The 17,626-nt window shown below is 44.2% G+C and overlaps 1 protein-coding gene across 9 annotated transcripts in view; it reads right to left on the reverse strand.

Moving 5' to 3' along the window:
• Nucleotides 1–888: 888 nt before the first annotated feature.
• Cobl (cordon-bleu WH2 repeat protein) overlaps nucleotides 889–17,626 on the reverse strand; it is a 245,682-nt gene continuing 228,944 nt past the window's right edge. For all 9 annotated transcript variants that reach the window (XM_060365689.1, XM_060365695.1, XM_060365688.1 and 6 more), the window contains 3 exons: nucleotides 16,699–16,818; nucleotides 15,316–15,579; nucleotides 889–2,256 (listed from right to left, as the gene is read on the reverse strand). In XM_060365689.1, the coding sequence (XP_060221672.1) occupies nucleotides 2,239–2,256; nucleotides 15,316–15,579; nucleotides 16,699–16,818 (402 nt within the window). In that variant the 3' untranslated portion in view covers nucleotides 889–2,238. The remainder of the gene's footprint in view (nucleotides 2,257–15,315; nucleotides 15,580–16,698; nucleotides 16,819–17,626) is intronic.

The raw sequence follows: 17,626 nt of genomic DNA on the forward strand, positions 1-17,626 counted from the left end.
CTTACACAACCCCACTGACCATCTCTAGACCTCTCAGATTGGTTGGGGAGTATCGTTGCACTGAGAAGGGCTCCAAGAAGTTCACAAAGACCTGAATGGGTTGGGAGTTAAAGGCCTGAGAGATGTACACTTTCACCTGTTATTCCAGCTTCTACAAGGGCCTCCTTCTCACTCCTCTTCCCTAGGATGTGCCCTTAGTGCTACCGTCCTGGCTCTTCTATCTGACTTATCTCTTCTTTCAGTAATGTACTCAAACGAAGGCCTTTTGCCATCTCTCTGCTTGAGGCTCTCCTCCCTCTTTCCTGATGCTTTTTTTTTTTTCTCTATAGCACTTATGCATGCTTTACCTAACATTTTGCTTATGGTCTATTTCTTTTACAATCTAAGCTATATAATGATTTTGTCTATCCTATCTGCTAAAACCCAGAGGAACAAATAAAGCTTCAGCTATACTTTTTGACCTTTAAAGTCTCCCAAAGGCCTGTTCATCAAAGGTTTAGTCTCAATCCTGTGGCAATATTGGAAGGGAACCTTCAGGAGCAGAGGTATAGCTGAAGGAGGTTAGGTAACTGTTGTGACACATCTGAAGGAGATATCAGTGTCCCAGCCTCTTCCTTTTTATTTTGGGTCATGTCACTACGAGGTGACCAGAGTCCTCCAGCACACACTCCTGTTAGGATGTGTTGTGTTGCCACAGGGACAGCAACAGAGCCCAAATCTCTGAAACCCTGGGCCAAAATAAACCCCTTTAAACTGTTTACCTCAGGTGTTTGGTCACAGTGATGGAACACTGATTAACACAGCAGCCAAAATATTTGTTGGCAGAGTAAATTAATCCCTCCATTTTGCAGTCAGGATATACACTGTAGCATGAAATCCACACGACAGTTACAGGATTGGATTTGCATTTATTTGTGGCACTAAGAGAAACAGCAGACAGCTGTGACTAAGAGCAATTGGCTGGTAGCTGTTGCCTCACTGAGAAAGTTTAGCAATGTTAATCACATAGTACCAAGTTCTCATTCTACCCGATGCCTAGATTTGAAACAGGGTGAAACAGTAAAATGATTTCATGTATTTTTTTTTTTCACTAAGGCAGAGATTTTATATCATGAACTCATTTTGACTTCTATTGCTGTTTTGATTTTCTCCATATAAGAAAGGGTTTTTAGAGACACATTAAAACACAAACACACAAAACTTCCTGCTGAGCTTAAATTCTTTAAAGATTGTGTCTACCCACAATGTACTATAAGAATGTCATATAATACCAGGGCAGCTGCTGGACCATGCCAAAGTGTGTCAGGATAAAATGTAAGCCACAGAATATGCAGCACGATTTGGACTGCCCTCTGTGACATGCATGTGCCCAACACCCTTCTCTCTAGCCCTCTGCAGGATTTCAGAAGGCTACTGGTGAAGTCTCAGGCTCCATACAAGGCTCCTTCAACAGGGGCCCGATGCACTTCATAGCCTGCTGGGGCACTGGCGGAAAACTATACAAGCGGGACACAAGCTATACAAAAAAGGACAGCCCTTCCAGTGTTCTAATCTTTGCTTCCCATCACCTTGTAAGGATCCAGGAATCTCCTGCCCACAAGGTCAAGTAGGGATGCTGCTCTGGGCCACACTGGTTGGAATTTTAAAAGCTTTATTGGTCAGATCACGTTCCAAGATTATCTGTGAGGCCCGAGGCTTCCCTGTGTGAGGAATACAGATCTGATGCTTTACTTTCCTGTGAAAGTCATCTCATAGTGGCCTTCCTCCATCGCTCTTCTTTCTCCAGAAACAGAATCCTGTAGCTCATGATAGATTCTGACAATTTATGTGGACTTATGCTTTTGCCCACCTAAAATTCAAAAGATCTTAAACGAACGATTTTTAGCATGTGTATGTGGTCAAAATCTCAAAAATCATTGTAAGGTGTGCTTCCTTGTGCCCAAGCTATAATCAAATGTGGGTGCTAGGCTGCAGCCTGTGTCTTTCCATTCCCCTGCCAACAAGAGCAGTTTATTGGCAACTGTGAGCATTCAGAGGCAGATCACATATCCTTGGCACACAGCAAAGCAGTATTTCCCCTTTGACCATTATGTAGGAGCACTGAAAATCCACTGTGGGCAAGTTGGCCTGGACACAGGAAAGTACCGCCACTTCTTGATGGCTTCGTTTCCTGTCACGTGGATTCCTTTACTGATGATCCCTGGAGCTGTGCAGGTGGTTTTTGCGGTGGCAGGGACCTCACACGAGCAGGGGAACCTGCAATGAAGATGGGTAGAGTTACTGTCTCTGTAGGGAGCGAAGTGTACAAAGAAAGAGACTCATGCTCATCCTTGTAAAGGGCTGTTGGAGAACTGAGATTTAGACCACCAGCCATGCTGCTTACTGTCCCAATGAGCCTTTCCAAAATACAAATACGCTTAAAATCTTCTAGTGACTCGTGACAGAATGTGAGGGGAAAAAAGCATTAGGGAATTGATGGATATTTGTAGGACTCTCCCACAAAGCCATACTCATTGCTCCCTTGTATTCCTCCATCAGTCGTTGTGAAAAGGATAACTGGAGGTGAGAACCCTAGGAGGCTCACCCACTGCCACACAGATAAAGTACATAAGCAGTTTGTGGTATGAATGAAGGAGCAAGTAAGTTCTTCCTTTATTTGGCAGGAGAGATCATACAGATCCTGCTGGTTCAGTTCTCTCCTGATAGCCCGACAACAGGAACTATCTCTAAGTGCCTCTGAAAATAATTTATGGAAATAGATTTTCTGTGAAATAATCACTGTCTCTCTTCTGGAGTATCAAACTGATACTCAGGATAAAATGTAGGAGCACAGTCGGAACAGGAATGACTAAGAATTTGGCATCGTGCTCTACCTCTTTAATTCACTGACAAAAGCAAATACTCAAAAGACAAACAAATTCTTTCAGAACTGACACAGGCATTACTGGGCTGGCAGTACCCAGCTTATGTTCAGTGTATCTGCCATGTGCTGGAGACCATGTGTGCTATGCAAGCCTTAGCTCATTGGAATGTCAGCTCAAGGTAGCAGTGATGTGCTGTCACCGCTGTTAGGAGTTTTGCCTCTTACATAAAGACGAGGTGAATTTTGCTTCAAGGGCCCACACATAATTTCATCTTAGCCTGCTGAGTAGAGGGCGCAGGTCTTTTGCCCACCTGCATATATGGTTCCAACTTCTTTGCTCTTTGTGAGCACGAGTAATATCCTTCAGCCCTTAGGTATCTCAAAATTTAGGAGATCCCTTCTGCAGGCTGCCTTGTTGATAAAACTTTGGACCAAGGTATAAAGGACCAAGGTATTTAGACCCTGTAAATTCCTACTAGTTCTGAAGCATCTTCCTTTGGTTATGCAGTGGCTAGTTCTATGTACACACTCTTAGTTGTCCTTCACAAGGACTTGGGGGTCTCTAGTCCATCTAATGTATCTACAACCCTTAAGCCCTGGCTCTAGTCCCCGTCCTCCACTCTCAACATACATGCACAGGGGCAAGGGTTCTGTTCCTTCAATGGATCTTCCTAAAAGTCCTACTATAACTCAAGAATAATGGGTAAACTAAGTCTGGGAGAATGTATTTCCTCATATTTGTAAGCTGACTATCTCAGTTCCAAGTGATGGCATGAACAGGTGGAGGCTTTGGCATGTAACTGTGTCCCTTAGGAGTGCAGATTCTCCCAAGAGATTAGTGTCTAGTCTAGGTCTAGAACAATTCTGCATTTTCCATGTTGTACTTTCCGTCCATTGGCACTGGACATCCTCCTCAACGGACCTGCCACCCCTAGTCCTGACCTCTCAGGTGGAGAAAAGCCATGGCGTGTGGCTCATTAAACCATTTGCCTGTGCCTCTTCCAAAGCAGCAGACACGGACTTGGGGGATATTGCCAGCACTGTCAGCCTCACAGCTTCCATAACACATATGCCATGTGTGCATGAAGGGGATGGTGGCATTCTGCTTCCACCTGTGACAATGCAATGGGGAAATGTGTGAATGATGACCCTGTGGGGATACTGGCACAACAGATGAGGGAGATGTCCAAACTTTGGGATCATGTAAGTACTTTATGTATAGTGACATACACTCAGAGGTCCATGATACAGACAAAAGGTCATTCAGCTAGGAATAGCTTAGTGAAGACTACTCAGGCCATAGGTCCTCTGGCCACTCACAGACATGGCCCAGTTCCTTTTGTCTTCATGTGGGTACAGTAACATCTTCCCCAGATTTTTCAGTATCCTCTGATCTCAGGTGCCTCCACATTCTGAGGTTGTCCTCTCTGGGCAGCCTTATTGGTAAAGCTTGGGAACAAGGAGATATAAGTGGCCTATATAGCAAAACTCACAGCTGCCAATTATGAAGCTGTACAGTGTCCACACTGTGGGCCCTCACAAGTCCTTCTCCAGTCTGTCTGACATCTATAGTTCTCCAAACCCCTGCTCTAGTTCCATCCCTCCATCCCTAGCAAAGGGAAAAACATATGCAAGATACCTACAGTAGTCTGCTTATGCAGGGTAAACATCTTAGGGTCCAGGAGGAGATACAGCTAGGTCCATTCGTGTTCTATGCATATATGAGCTATAGAGGAAGCTAAGAGAGGGAATGAATCAGGAAGAAGCTGAAGAGGCAGGTCCAGGGCCATGGTGAAGGCTGGGAGAAGGGTGGTACCTCATTAAAGACTCTGTCTTGGCCAGCAGTACAGCCCAGCAGGGCAGGCAGAGAGCTGTAGGCTTATAGAGTAGCACAGCCCAGACATTCTATTAATGCTTTCTCCCAAACTCCAGGCCCTGCTCTCCATGCTCATCTAATCAGGTTTCAGTTGTCAATCCAAACCAGCAGAATAGATTCATTGAGGAGTCAAGAACACCAAGAAGCTGGGAAAACTGGGTCTGGAGGTTTAAGAGAAACACATGGGGACACTTCTTTCTCTTAAAAAGTCCTTTTTTTTTTCTTTCTGATTTTCAGGGGAAAAGACTCTAACATCTTTGCAGTGACCACTGGCGTGTGGAGAGGTCCTACGAAGAAGATAGGCAGGAGAAGATGGTCAGGACTGAGGGCAGGAGGCCATGCCAGTGGGGACAACCTATAGGTGGCTGCCTAGGTTGGGGTACGTGGGAGGAAGGAGGTTGATTTTTAAATAAATGTTTACTGTATTAACAATGGAAACATGACTGACACAGTATCTCTGCTTCAGAGAGATAGATGATAGAGAGATAGAGATATAGATGGACAGACAGATGGACGAACGGATGGATGTGTGGGCAAGTAGATAGATTGATTGATAGATTGATAGTGTGTGCATGCCTTTGAGACAGTCTCAGTATGTAGTCTTGGATAACCTGGAACTCATTACCTACAACAGGCTGTACACTGAATTATGGACAGTCCAATGGCCTCTGGTGCCCCAGTGCTGTGATTATGTTATGTTTTAATAGTGCATTTACCACTGGCACTATGGCCACAGATCACAACATCACTCTCAACATTTCCTTTAATATCCTTCAGCCCTCAAATGCCAGCAATCATCTAACAGTAAAGAGTTTATATTTTCTAGATTTTATAGCAATCCAAAGAACATGACATGGGCTAAATTTTATGTCTGGGTTTCTTTAAGCATAATTGCCTTGAACTCATCTCTGTTTTTGTAGGTATCAGTATTTCTGTGATTGCTGCGAACACTGTATGAACACATCATATTTGTTTATTCATTCTTTTGCTGATGGGCAGTTGTTCTCAGTTTCAAGGCACTTGATAACTGCTTTACGGATGTATGCAAATGCAAACACACCCACATCTTCTTGCTGTTCTCCTTTTTTTCTCCCTAAGTGTTAAAAAGAAAAAGCAGAAAAAACAGGCATTTTCTTGCTTTTTGGTATTAGGAAAGTATTCATTCTTCTCCTAACAGGCATGGGTTAGCTGCCAGTTTTCATCAATGGCCTTTATCAGTTTAAATCAGAATTTCTTTTTTTCACAAGAAATGATATATGTCATCAAATACTTCAAAGAAATCTATTAATATGATTTTTAAAAATAGTTCATATGGGGATAGATTTTAAATGTTAACCCAACCTTGCATTCCTAGAACTCCTTTCTCTTGGCCAGAATACACCATCATTCTTATATTGTTTTTTTCTTGTCATATTTTTTTCTGGTTTTGGAATCAGTAGCTGGATTTATAGGGTAAGTTGGGACCTGCTCTCCTCTTCAGCTTTTGGGATGAATTTCTTTAGATGTCTTTATTACATTTGTAGAACTCATCAGTGAAACTATCCGGGCCTGGAAGTGTTTTGTATGGTGTGGTGGTGGTGGCGGTGTGTGTGTGTGTGTGTGTGTGAAGGCTTTTTACTTATTATTCAGGTTCTTTACCAGATGTAGAGTTGTTCAGCTTCCATATATCTTCTGGAGTTATGCATTTGTTTGTATTTTCACAGTTTGAAGTAACATACCCATGCATGAAGTTGTGTGTGATATTCCTTTCATATAAGTCTCTTATTGTATCTGTAGAATTTGTGTGATATTATGTCTCCTTCCTAAAGTTGACCAAAATACTCTTTTTGTTTTGATATATCCTGTGCCAGACTTACTGATTTATTGGTTTTGCTCCAGAACCAGCTGTGGGTTTAACTTTTAAAATCAGTTTTATCTTTCATTTTATTGATTTCTGCTATGACCTTTATTTTTTCCTGCTAACTTTAGACTTCAGTTTTTTCTCTTATTTTTCTAGTTTTCCAGGGAAGAACATTATTCAACTGTAGAATGACAAACACCAAGGAATTCTCTAGAAATCACTACTTTATTGGCACCTCCAACTTTCATGGTATAATTCACAACTACTTTCTAATTCTCCTTTGATTTTTTTCTTTTAATTTAAATCTATGTTATTTCAACATTTGGGGATTTTCTTGAGGCCATTTTTTATTAATTTTTAATGTAATCATGTTATAGTCATGAACATACTTATAATTTGTAGTCTTTAGATGTAGCCACGTTAACTATTTTCTAATATCTGGGTTCATTATGGGGCAGGTCTGAGTCATTCTCAGTTGCTAGTATTTCAGGCTGGCCTTCCATTTTGTTGCCTGATCATTTTTGATTGGATGTCAGACACTTCCAATTTTGCCTTGAAACTTGCTAAACAGTTTCACAGTCATGTGTATATTCATAAGCTTTGTTCTGAGATGTGGTCATCTAGAGACAGCTTGATCCTTGTTTGAACGATTTTGGGTCATGTAGATTGTTGTCCACTGCTGAGACAAGAGTATCTATCAAGTGCCCAAAAGACATGACATTTGAGTCCAGCGTGGGAAGTCTTGAAGGCATTATTCTCAGCCTATGAGAACTTCAGATTCTCTCTTCTAGTCTTCATTGATGGTTTTCTTTACAGCTTCATTTGTATGGGCTGATCAAGCTCTGCTCTGCTAAACACAGCAGGCTCTGCAGGTCTCTGGATTGCTCTGCATCACAATCTTCTCTTGAGCATTGGCTGTGTATGCCAGCTGCCCTGGTATTCTGGGACTGCAGGTCTGCTCCTTAAACAAGAAGTTCATGGCTGTGCTGGGTAGTTTTATGTGAATTTGACCCAAGCTATAGTCATCTGAGAGGAGGGAACCTCAATTGGGAAAATGCATCCATAAAGTCAGATTGTAGGCAGGCCTGAAGAACATTTTCTTAATTAGTAACTGATGGAGTAGGGTCCAGCCCACTGTGGGTGGTGCCACAGCTTGGCTGGTGGTCATGGGTTCTATAAGAAAGCAGGCTGAGCAAACCATGATGAGTAAGCCAGTAAGCAGTGCCCCTCCATGGCATCTCCATCATACTCCTGTCTCTAGGTTCCTGTCCTGTGAGTTCCTGTTCCAACTTCCTTCAGTGATGAACAATGATGTAAAAGTGAAAGCCAAATAAACCCTTTCTTTCCCAAGTTGCTTTTGGTCATGGTGTTCCATTATAGCAATAGTAACCCTAACTAGGGTGGCGGGACTGTGTCAGCACCATTTCTATACCACAGAGCTCAGCTGTTGCTGGGTTAGGAGATAGTGAATGCAAGCCATCACATTCTGCTATGGGGTGTCTCAGGGACTACGATCCATGTTTAAATTACTTAGAAGTCGCATTTTCCTAGATGTTGGCTTCTTCAGGTATGATGGCAAATCCAATTCTTGAAGTTACCTTCTAGGCTGAATTACCTTCCGTCCTTCCTCCTAGGTGTGCCTTATCCATTCTTCCTGGGTAGTGTGATTCTACTGGTCCACCTCCACTGATCCAGGTCAGCAGTCTTCCTACGTTACCAGGCCTTTGTTTCCCCAATCAGCTTATACAAACTCCACCAAGGCAGAACCTAACAAACCTGCAAGCTCTCTATAAATACTGTTTCAGCTTTATCCTTCTTGTCACTCTTATCAAAAAACCAACATCAAGATGGTTAGGATGGGACCCCATTAAAATAACCTTTGAGCTCCTTAAATATGTGTATGTCACTCTACGTGTATTTTACCTGAAAAGCAACTATAAGAAGTAAACTCCAGTAACATGCAGGTGAAGGCACCCAGGAGTCATGAATGCTGATGTTTGCAGTGTACTTCTGCTGCACACATATAAAATCCTGAGACAGGTGTAAGCCCAGCATTCTAGAGACTGAGTTTAGTGTGCTGAGTTCAACCCTAGGCAGGGCTACACGGTGAGATCTCATTTCAACAAAGTGTGTGCAGGTAAGCAGAAAAGTAAATTATGAAGATGGATAGATATGGGATAAAACAAATACAGCGAGTTGTTATCAAAAGGTCTTAGGGATAGATACAGGAATGTTTGTTGCACAATTATTTCAACTTTTCAACATGTTTGATAACTTTTCTATAAAAAATGATAGAAACAATCTTTCATGCAAAAACAGCAAAAAAAAAAAAAAAAAGAAAGAAAAGAAAAAAAAATGGAGCTTGCCGAACTGTATTTAGTAGAAGGCAGAGCAAGGAATGGCTAGGAAGCCTAGGCAAACCCTTCAGCCAGCTCTGAGATAGTTCATAAGGAAGTCCCATGGTGTAAAACCAGAAAGTGTGTTGAGTGTCAAGAGCACATGGTAGACTGTGGGCTTCTACCTTGGCTGGGTGAAGCTTTGAGATGTGCTCACACCATTCTCACCCCTTTATCATCCACTGGTAAAGTGAGAATGAGGTCTATGTTACAGAGTTGTGAGGTGCTCCAATGTCATTTCCCACTGGGCTGGGCAGCACACATGCTCACTGTGTGATTCCACGGTGCTCCTGTGCCAACATGCTTCCTGCATAGAGGAAAGAGTTGCTGTGGCTCTTGGGTTTGAATGTTTCAGCCCATAAGTGGGTCAGCCCAAGGTTTTGGGTCTGTAGAGTCATATCATAGAGGTAGTATTTGACAGGGAATGTGTGTCAGGGTACATATATTCCAGCAGGGAATCAGCAAACAGAAGAAGCTGGCCAACAATGGCCAGAGCTCCCATTAGGCTTCTTTTCTGGCATATGGCCTCCTGGACCACACTACAGATACAGACTGTATCACTTACCAGGGCCAGGTTGAGTGATCTGTAATGTGGGTTTGGGCATGGAGCCACAGGCTGAGTGAGCAAGTCCAGGTCAGCTAATGTTAGGATTCTGAGATCATTCTTTCTGGGGGTATTGTGATACCTTAACTAGGTAAATATCTCAGGGCCCATGAGGATAGTGGGAATGGGGCAAGCTGGTGAGCTTATACAGACAGCAAACGATGTCAACACAGACTTACTGCCAACTGACTGCCATATAGATTGGCACTAGAGATGGCTCTGCTACTGACAGTATGCTTTTGTGATCAACAGACCAGCAGTCGCCTAGGATACAACATGCATGTATGAGGCAGTGCCTAACTGAGAAGCAGGCCTCAAAGTGGAGATCAGTATGGATGCCACACATTGGAACTTCCTACAAGAGTCATGCTTTCTAAAAGATTTTCATATCATGTTGTTTAGACAAAAAGAAAAGTTCTCCAGGGGCCACTGGAGAACACAGAAAGCTGAAAAAATATTTAAATTTTTATTTATTTTTTTCTTCCTCATCTGTTAAGAAGAATATTCTCTGTATGGAAAAAGGTGAGTGAGCAGTGGTGCTAGGGAATGATTTCTTGGCAAGAAAAGAACTCTCCAAGCAAGCAGGGAATTCTCTGGTTAAGTGCTTTTCTTCCAAGTTGGCTGGGAAGATTCTAGGCACCAAAGAATCCAGAGGAGCCAGCAGCTGGTTGACAGGTGAGGGTGCAAACAAGTCAGGGAGGAAGACAGGAGATTCCCTAAGGTCATTTTATTTCCCCAAAGAAAAGTTGTGTACTTCTAACTTGAATTGGATATTTGACAAGATTTTCAAGTGGTTCTCGGGGATATGAGCTCTTAGCATATTGATGGTAGGATGTAACAGGAGGGCTGAAATGTGCACCACAGCACGAAGGAGGCATACACTGTCTTAATCTTCCTTTCAAGTTGTGACCCAATGTCTACTCTGTGCCAACAGCTATTGATGGGGGCTATGATACAATGGTGGCTGAGCCTTGCTGGGCAAGCCATATTGTGCAAACAGAGGCTCACATCCAACAATACTTACACTAGTTCTCAGGGAACTCAGAGCTGCGACTTGCATTCTGAAGGGAAAATTACATGGTGACAATGTGGGAAAACTGAGCCAACTCAGGTACCAAAGGAGCCTTTTAGACAGTTTAGGGTGAAAACAGGAAGGACGACTGCCCCCAGTGGTTTCATAACATGCTTTACCCTGGCTCCATTTTCAGAGACAGCAGGGAACTTGGGAGTGCTGTCACAGGAATATCTCAACTGCCTGTCTTGAAGCCATTTCAATTTAACTACACATAGCTAGGCTTACACAATGAACAACCTGAGCCCAGTGTATACAGCAGCCATACTCAGGAGTCAGGTCTGTGCTGAACAGGTTGCTGCTCCTTAGTCCCAGGAACATGGAGTTCTCTTCAGCTGAGAAGGAAGAGGTTTGTTGTTCTCCCTAGCTCAGGACCTCCTGATATCATCACATGTCTAATCGGTTCTTGGGGCTTCCTGTTGAGGTCAAGGGGCATGGCATGCATGTGTCTACATCAGTGATTCCATTAGTGGGAAAGAGGGCACCTGCGCTGTGTGAGCTCAGCATGGTTCATGGGGCATTTGCCAAGGCAGCCAGGCGATGATAAGATGTCTGGGCATAGCAAAAGTGCTGACCTAGGAACGTTTTGCCAGGAAAAGTCACTTAGGATATCAGCACCCCACCTGTCTATTTATCAAATGGAAGCCACAGCCTGTCTTCCCAAGGACATGGCAGAACAGAAGCCCGCCATGCCCTCTGTGTGGGGTGGGGATTCTAACCAAGCCCTTCAGTTGTTCTGAGAGGTTGTTTTTCTCTGTGTCTCGGTGGCTCAGTGCATTTGTGGGCACAGTGAGACTTCATTCATCTGTCTGCTCTCAACAGCTCTCCTAGTGTCTGTATCCTGGCAGGTCCCACTGAAGGCTTAGGGGCTGAAGCTTTGCCATGTGCATGTTTACATGTGCACACAGATAAGAGGAAACTAGATGTCTGTGCCAGGCCCTCTGACACAATTTCTTTATCACAGATTTGCCAAGGCAGCTGGAGGTACAAGGTTGCTTTACTTTTGCTGTGAACGAAGAACTGAGGGGAAAAGGAGGATGCTATCACAGGGAGGTGGGTATGCACTGTCTTTGAGAAGAGGGGGTGTCCTAGGAAGAAACCTGGGTTGTTCCAGCAGAGCATCATGTGTCCCCACATGGAACCTGAAGCAAATCCGGCAGCTGGGAGCTGCACCGGCAGCCATCAGCAGCAAAAGACCTGGGCCGTACACACCACGATGGCAAATGCTACTGGGACCATTTTGAAAAACAATGTTGTCATCTTTAAGATGATTTTTCTTTCTCTATCAAGCTGACCCTTCTCTTCTGTAAGCAGTATCTTCCCAATGAGACTTGAGTCACAGTAGGGTGATTAACCATCCCATTTTGCTTGCCATGGTCAGTTTGTTTTTGTTGTTATTCTTAAAGTTCTAAATCCTGGGGAAGCCTCCCATCCCAGGATCTGAGCTGAGAAAAGGGCTTTCTAAGACGCAACAACCATTGTGGATTGTGCACTGCAGCCTTTCACTGAGTCCTGGAGAGCCACCTGCAAGGGCCCACCTGAACAGGAACTTACACTGAACACCCAGGCATGCAGAGCCACAGATATGCTTAACTGTACAGAGCTCAGTCCGTGATGCGGAAGCTGCAGACGTACTGCATTTTCCTCAAGGCCAGTTGGACCATAGAAGGAAAGGAAACTAATAAAATAGAGGAAAAGTCCACATGTTTTGACACTGTAGAGCCATGGAAGTCAACTGTCCACTCCCAGCCAGAAATGACTACCTGATGAGCCTTTTGGAACCATTACCTGAATTGTGAACATTTCCCCTAATGCCCCACATCTGGTGCTCTAGTGAAAGCTGCAGGAGACCAAAGGCAAACCAGTGGCCACAAAGGTGGGGGAATGCCCCTAGGGATCCAGAACCTGCCCAGGAGGGGGCAGTGCAGCCCATGAGCACCTGGACACCCTGGAGAGAGGTGGGAAGGGCTGCTCAAAAGGGTGTGCCATCCCACCCTGGCGTCCTATGCCCCATTCTGCAGCAGGTGGCAGAGAATCACCTTGGTACAAGTTACAGATACAGTGACAAGAACCTATTCAGTGTCATCTTGCCCCACATCACCAAGGACCCAGCTCTCAGGCACCTTGTAAACAAATGTGCCATACAAATCCTTAAACATTTATGGACTCATACTTCCCAGAGTGGATAAAGGGGAAACCCAAGAGTTAAGTCAGTTGAAGAAATAGAATCAAAACTTGATCTTGTGCATTCGATTTAAGCAGCTGACACAAAACTGAGACCAAGTGGGAAATGACACCTGGGTCTCCTACTCTGGCTAGACCTTTTTAACTGTGATAACTTTCTCTCTACCCTTGCCTGGGGTTCATACTGGCTAACTTCATCCTCACCTCCAAACCTTCAACTGGCTGTGTCTATTCAGACATTCTCATCCTCTGTCCTTCATTTCTATCCCTTACTTTCCTAAACACTCACTCTCTTCTTTCAGACTGTTTTCAACCTTGCTTCTTTTTAACTTCCTACAAAGCAGAGGAAGGAGTTCTCAGAGAAAGGAAGTTTTAAATTTGTAGATAATCACTTGTTAGCTACGTAGCCCTTGGTGTTTAGTTTCTCTTAACTCAGGTCCTTTTCGTCACTATAGGATAAAGTAGCCTCCATTTTATAAAGCTTCAACAACCAGCCAGTAAGTTGTGTGTAAGTTTTGAGAGCAACTGTGTGCCTGTATCCTTCAAGTCATCAGTCCCCTCTCTATAGAGCCCCCAGGGGTTCTTGGAACTGGAGAGTGTACCAGGACCTTTGAACACTCTGCTTTTAACTAGACTGCCACACCTATGAGTTTGAAAAGTTTATATTACACATCAGGCACAGATAGGCATTAACAAGTATAATACTAATATCCATTTGCTGTAATGAAACTTATTTATAACTCACCAATTGTTAATTATTGGAAATTTCCACTCAATATTTTCAAACCATGGTTGACTACTTCACTGAAATGAAAGGGAGCGAAGCCTTGGATAGGTTACACTCAGCGTTTTTCAGAATATGTTAGAGGGGTAAATGATATAGATAATTACCCCAAACCTTAAAGCAAAGTCTCTTTATAGACAGTCTAACCTGGCCAGCCTGTTGGTGCTACCTTCTGACAAGCCTGGGCTTATGGAGTTTTTGTTAAGAAACATGATTTTAGGAACTGTGAAACAAAGTCTAGTGACAGTTTTCATTAAATTACTCGCTTAGGACTTTTCAAAAAAGGTTCAGAGCCACCAGCTCTGGAACTCAGTCAGTGGGAAATAGTTGTCTGGGGCCCAGAGGGGCCTCAGGGCTGTATTCACAGCCATTATCTGACTTCCATGGTCCATTCTCAGCCATTCATGATGCAAGTTCAGAAATATACAAATTCAACAAGAATGTGAAATCCAAAGTAATGTTCCTGTGCTCCTTCCTAGCCAGCTGGAAGCTTGTCATTCTCCAGTTCTGCTAGATAGAGACCTGAAGTGAGCTATGCCTCCGATGTAGATGGCTTACATCCTTGACAGGGAATGGTATTTCTTGGGTGCCTTCCTAGGGTCCCACCTGTACAGCTATGACTATTCTCAAACTAAGACAAGGTCAAGGAGAAGGGGCTAGCCAGGGAGCTGAACCTAATAGATTTTATGGAGCATGGGGAATGGCACCTCAGGAGCAACCCATGGTAGAATAAAATAGTGGCTTATAGGTGCCCATGGAGTGGTGCTGAGGGAAGGCCAACTTTTCCAAGTCACATGTCCTAGGAAGCTCTCCTCTCCTCTGCCCCATTAGGCTTCTAAGTGGGGAACAAGGAGATCTGTCTGTCTTATTCCTGGAGATGGCAGCCTTATGTGAAAGTGGCACAGCCCTGGCTTCATGGGTGACCTGCTTTCCTTGGAGAATACAGCCTGGGTGACAAGAACCTTCTGTGCTGGGTCCAGTCCCTGTATGACTAAAGCAAGTGACTTGGATCCTCTGAGCTCTGAGCAATTAACTTTCTGCTGGTCTCTTTAGGGACAACACAGTTTAGGAAGCAGAAACGCTCTCTTGGAAAATCTAAAGTACCCTAGCTTTCTTTATTAGTATAACTTGCCATTTCCAGGAGGCATGGGCAGCCCCAGACATCAGTGAACTTGTAGGATAGTAGCATTGAGCTGAAACAGAGCTTGGAAGCCAGCTAGAATCTGGGAATACTGATTCAGGGACTACAGTCTTCTACAGTGTCCAGGTGGGGAACAGATGTGCAGACCTTCATTAGACTAACAAAAGCACCAGCGAGGAGAACAGTGTGTGCTCTGCTGGGAGACCAAATGCACTAACAGCTATGCATTATGCTGGCAGAAAGAAGGAGACAATGGTGGGTAGGGGAAGAGAGGTGACGATATTGTAGGCTAAGGGTGCTACATTCCCTCTGGGGAGCTCTAGTGCACAGTGGCTTCTCTCCTAGCCTGTCTCTGCACTAGTAATGAGTTTGGGTTAGGAGGGAGACAGTAGTGGGTTTAGCTTAAACCTTGCCACATGGGCAGCACCTGACATGCAGAGCTGGCTTTCTCCTGCGTTAGCTCTTTGTATCCACCCCTCCCTCAGCAGTGCCCTCCAGAATCTGGACTGCGTGATAAGTTTTGCCTCCATTTCTGTTTCCCATAGCAATGCTCACCTTTCGGAGTCTTGCGGCTCCCGTGCCCGAGCGAATGGCATCCATCAAGGCTTGCCTGGCATCCACTGTGTTGCTGAGGGTGGCAGTGCTGAACCTAGAAACCGTTATGGGAGCTGATGGAGCCTGGGAGGCTGGAGGGGGTGGTAGTTGCAGGGCAGGTGGTGGTGGGAGGCCAGGGTCTTCTTGCTGAGCTTTGTCCAAACCTGGAGCCAAGAGTGCAGCATCTCGGAAGCTCTGGAGCTCCTCAGAGGCAAGCGAAGATACCTAATGAGACAGTTAGTGGTTACTAGAGTGAGTGCTCATGTACCCTGTCTCATCTGTAATACTCCATGGTGCTGAACCTAGGGCGAGCCTTTGGGAAGTGATTAGTTCATAAATGTGGATCTACCATGAGTAGAATCAGTACCAAATAAAAGAAGCCCCAGAGAGTCCCTGGAACCTCCTGTCATGTGAAGCCTTGGCATGGAGGTACTAGGGACCAGAAAGACAACCCTACAAAACACCAACTCTGCTATTGCCATGACTTTTGACTTCTATCTTCTAGAGCTGTAAGAAATAAACCCCCATTGTTTCTGAGCCACCCAGTCTATAGTGCTTTGTTATAGCAGACTGAAGGAATTAACAGTTACAATTTGTGGAAAGCTCCTTTCCAAGAAGACAGCATATAGCTACCCATCTCACAGTGAACCTCAAAGAGCTCCTTAGTGATGAACCACAGAAAACAGAAATATGTCTGCTCATTACTTATACATATATCCCCATGCTCTTCCAAAGCATGGCTCAATGGTGCCAGCTATAACAGGAGTGCAAGAGTACTCTCTAGTTTCATATTTTTCTTCACATGTGGAGATAGAAATAGAAGCTGGACACACAGCTTTGACCAAGTGGGGGTTGAACTTGACTCCCACTAAAACTCCAGGGGAATATACAAGTCACATCATTCGTCAAATCCCATGTGTGATGGCCACAGGTGCACTGCCCTGCCTCTAAATTCAATTAATATTGTGCCTACAATTATGCAAGTCCAGGGCTATCTTTGCACAGTTGCCTCAGTCTGTGATGGTAGGAACTGTGACAGTGGCCTGGTATCCTACCCTGAGGTCATGATGAGTGTGTGAGAGAATTTGAAAAGTGTTAGTGTAGGCCTGCAGGAAAGGTAGAGAAATGCCACTCATAGAAGCAGAGGTCATAACAGATGCCTAGAGTTGGGTGACAATGTACCAAGCAAGTGGAGTTAGCAATCCACCTGCTGCAAACTAGTCATCTAGTTGCTGCTGTCATCTAGTCACAGTGATGGAAGCTAAGTGGTGCCAGCCTAGTTTGCTAGGGAGAAGTGCAGGCAGGATTCTGAACCTGTTCTATACACAAGGCCCTTTTCCTTACCTTCTTTAGGCTGAGAGTTCCACTGTGGCCCCGGATGGCTGCCAGAAGGGCAGATCGCTCGCTCTCTGCCTCCACATAGGATGGCTTCTTTGGCTTTCCTTCTGAGGTGAGTTCTGCAGTCTAGAATATTAACAAGCTTAACAGTATTCCACTGTGAAGATAAGGGAAGGCTAACTCCCTGTCAGCAGATGCCTACAGCATCAATTCCCCTCAACCTATCTGCTAAAAGATACACCCAGAAGATCATGGAAGAGCTTACAGCTTAGCCACAACAGCAAGGCTTACATACACAACCATTTGCTTTTCTAGTTTCAGCACAGCATACAAAAACTTTACTGAGTCATTCAACACATGGGTAGAGCAGCCTTTGAGCTAGACTATGTTGTCCAGATGTAGGCTGATGTAAATAATGTTCTGAGCACAAGCAGTTTAGGAGGTGGAATGAAGGCCTTTTCAACTTGGGTGTTTTCAACTTGTTTTGGGATACCATGATATAACCCTGTAGTAAGTTGAGGGGCGTAGAAGAAACAAGGTTGTATCAAGTGCTGTCTCTTACTATGAGACTATTCCTGCTGTTTTCCCAGCTTTCCCTAGCTGACATGTGTGCTGAAATCTTGCAGACCTAGATGAGGATGTTAGTGGGTGACACTGAGCCAGACCACCTAAGACTCACTCTGCTTTGCTTCCTCAACTGAAAAATGGAGGAATTAACTCTTCAGTATTTGCATTAGCAGCTCAGTAATAACATTTGGATGTGTTACGTGACCTGATAATGGAGGAAGATCACAAAGTTCTTGCTATTTCTGCTGTAGAATGACAATGTAATGTCATCACATAATGTTTCAGTCAACAGCAGACCACACTGGTGACAGCAGACTCACAAGACTGAAAAGAGATGAAATACTCCTGTCTCCCAGTGACTCTGTAG

This window comes from Meriones unguiculatus, chromosome 12 (assembly GCF_030254825.1).
Source record: "Meriones unguiculatus strain TT.TT164.6M chromosome 12, Bangor_MerUng_6.1, whole genome shotgun sequence".
Lineage (NCBI taxonomy): Eukaryota > Metazoa > Chordata > Mammalia > Rodentia > Muridae > Meriones > Meriones unguiculatus.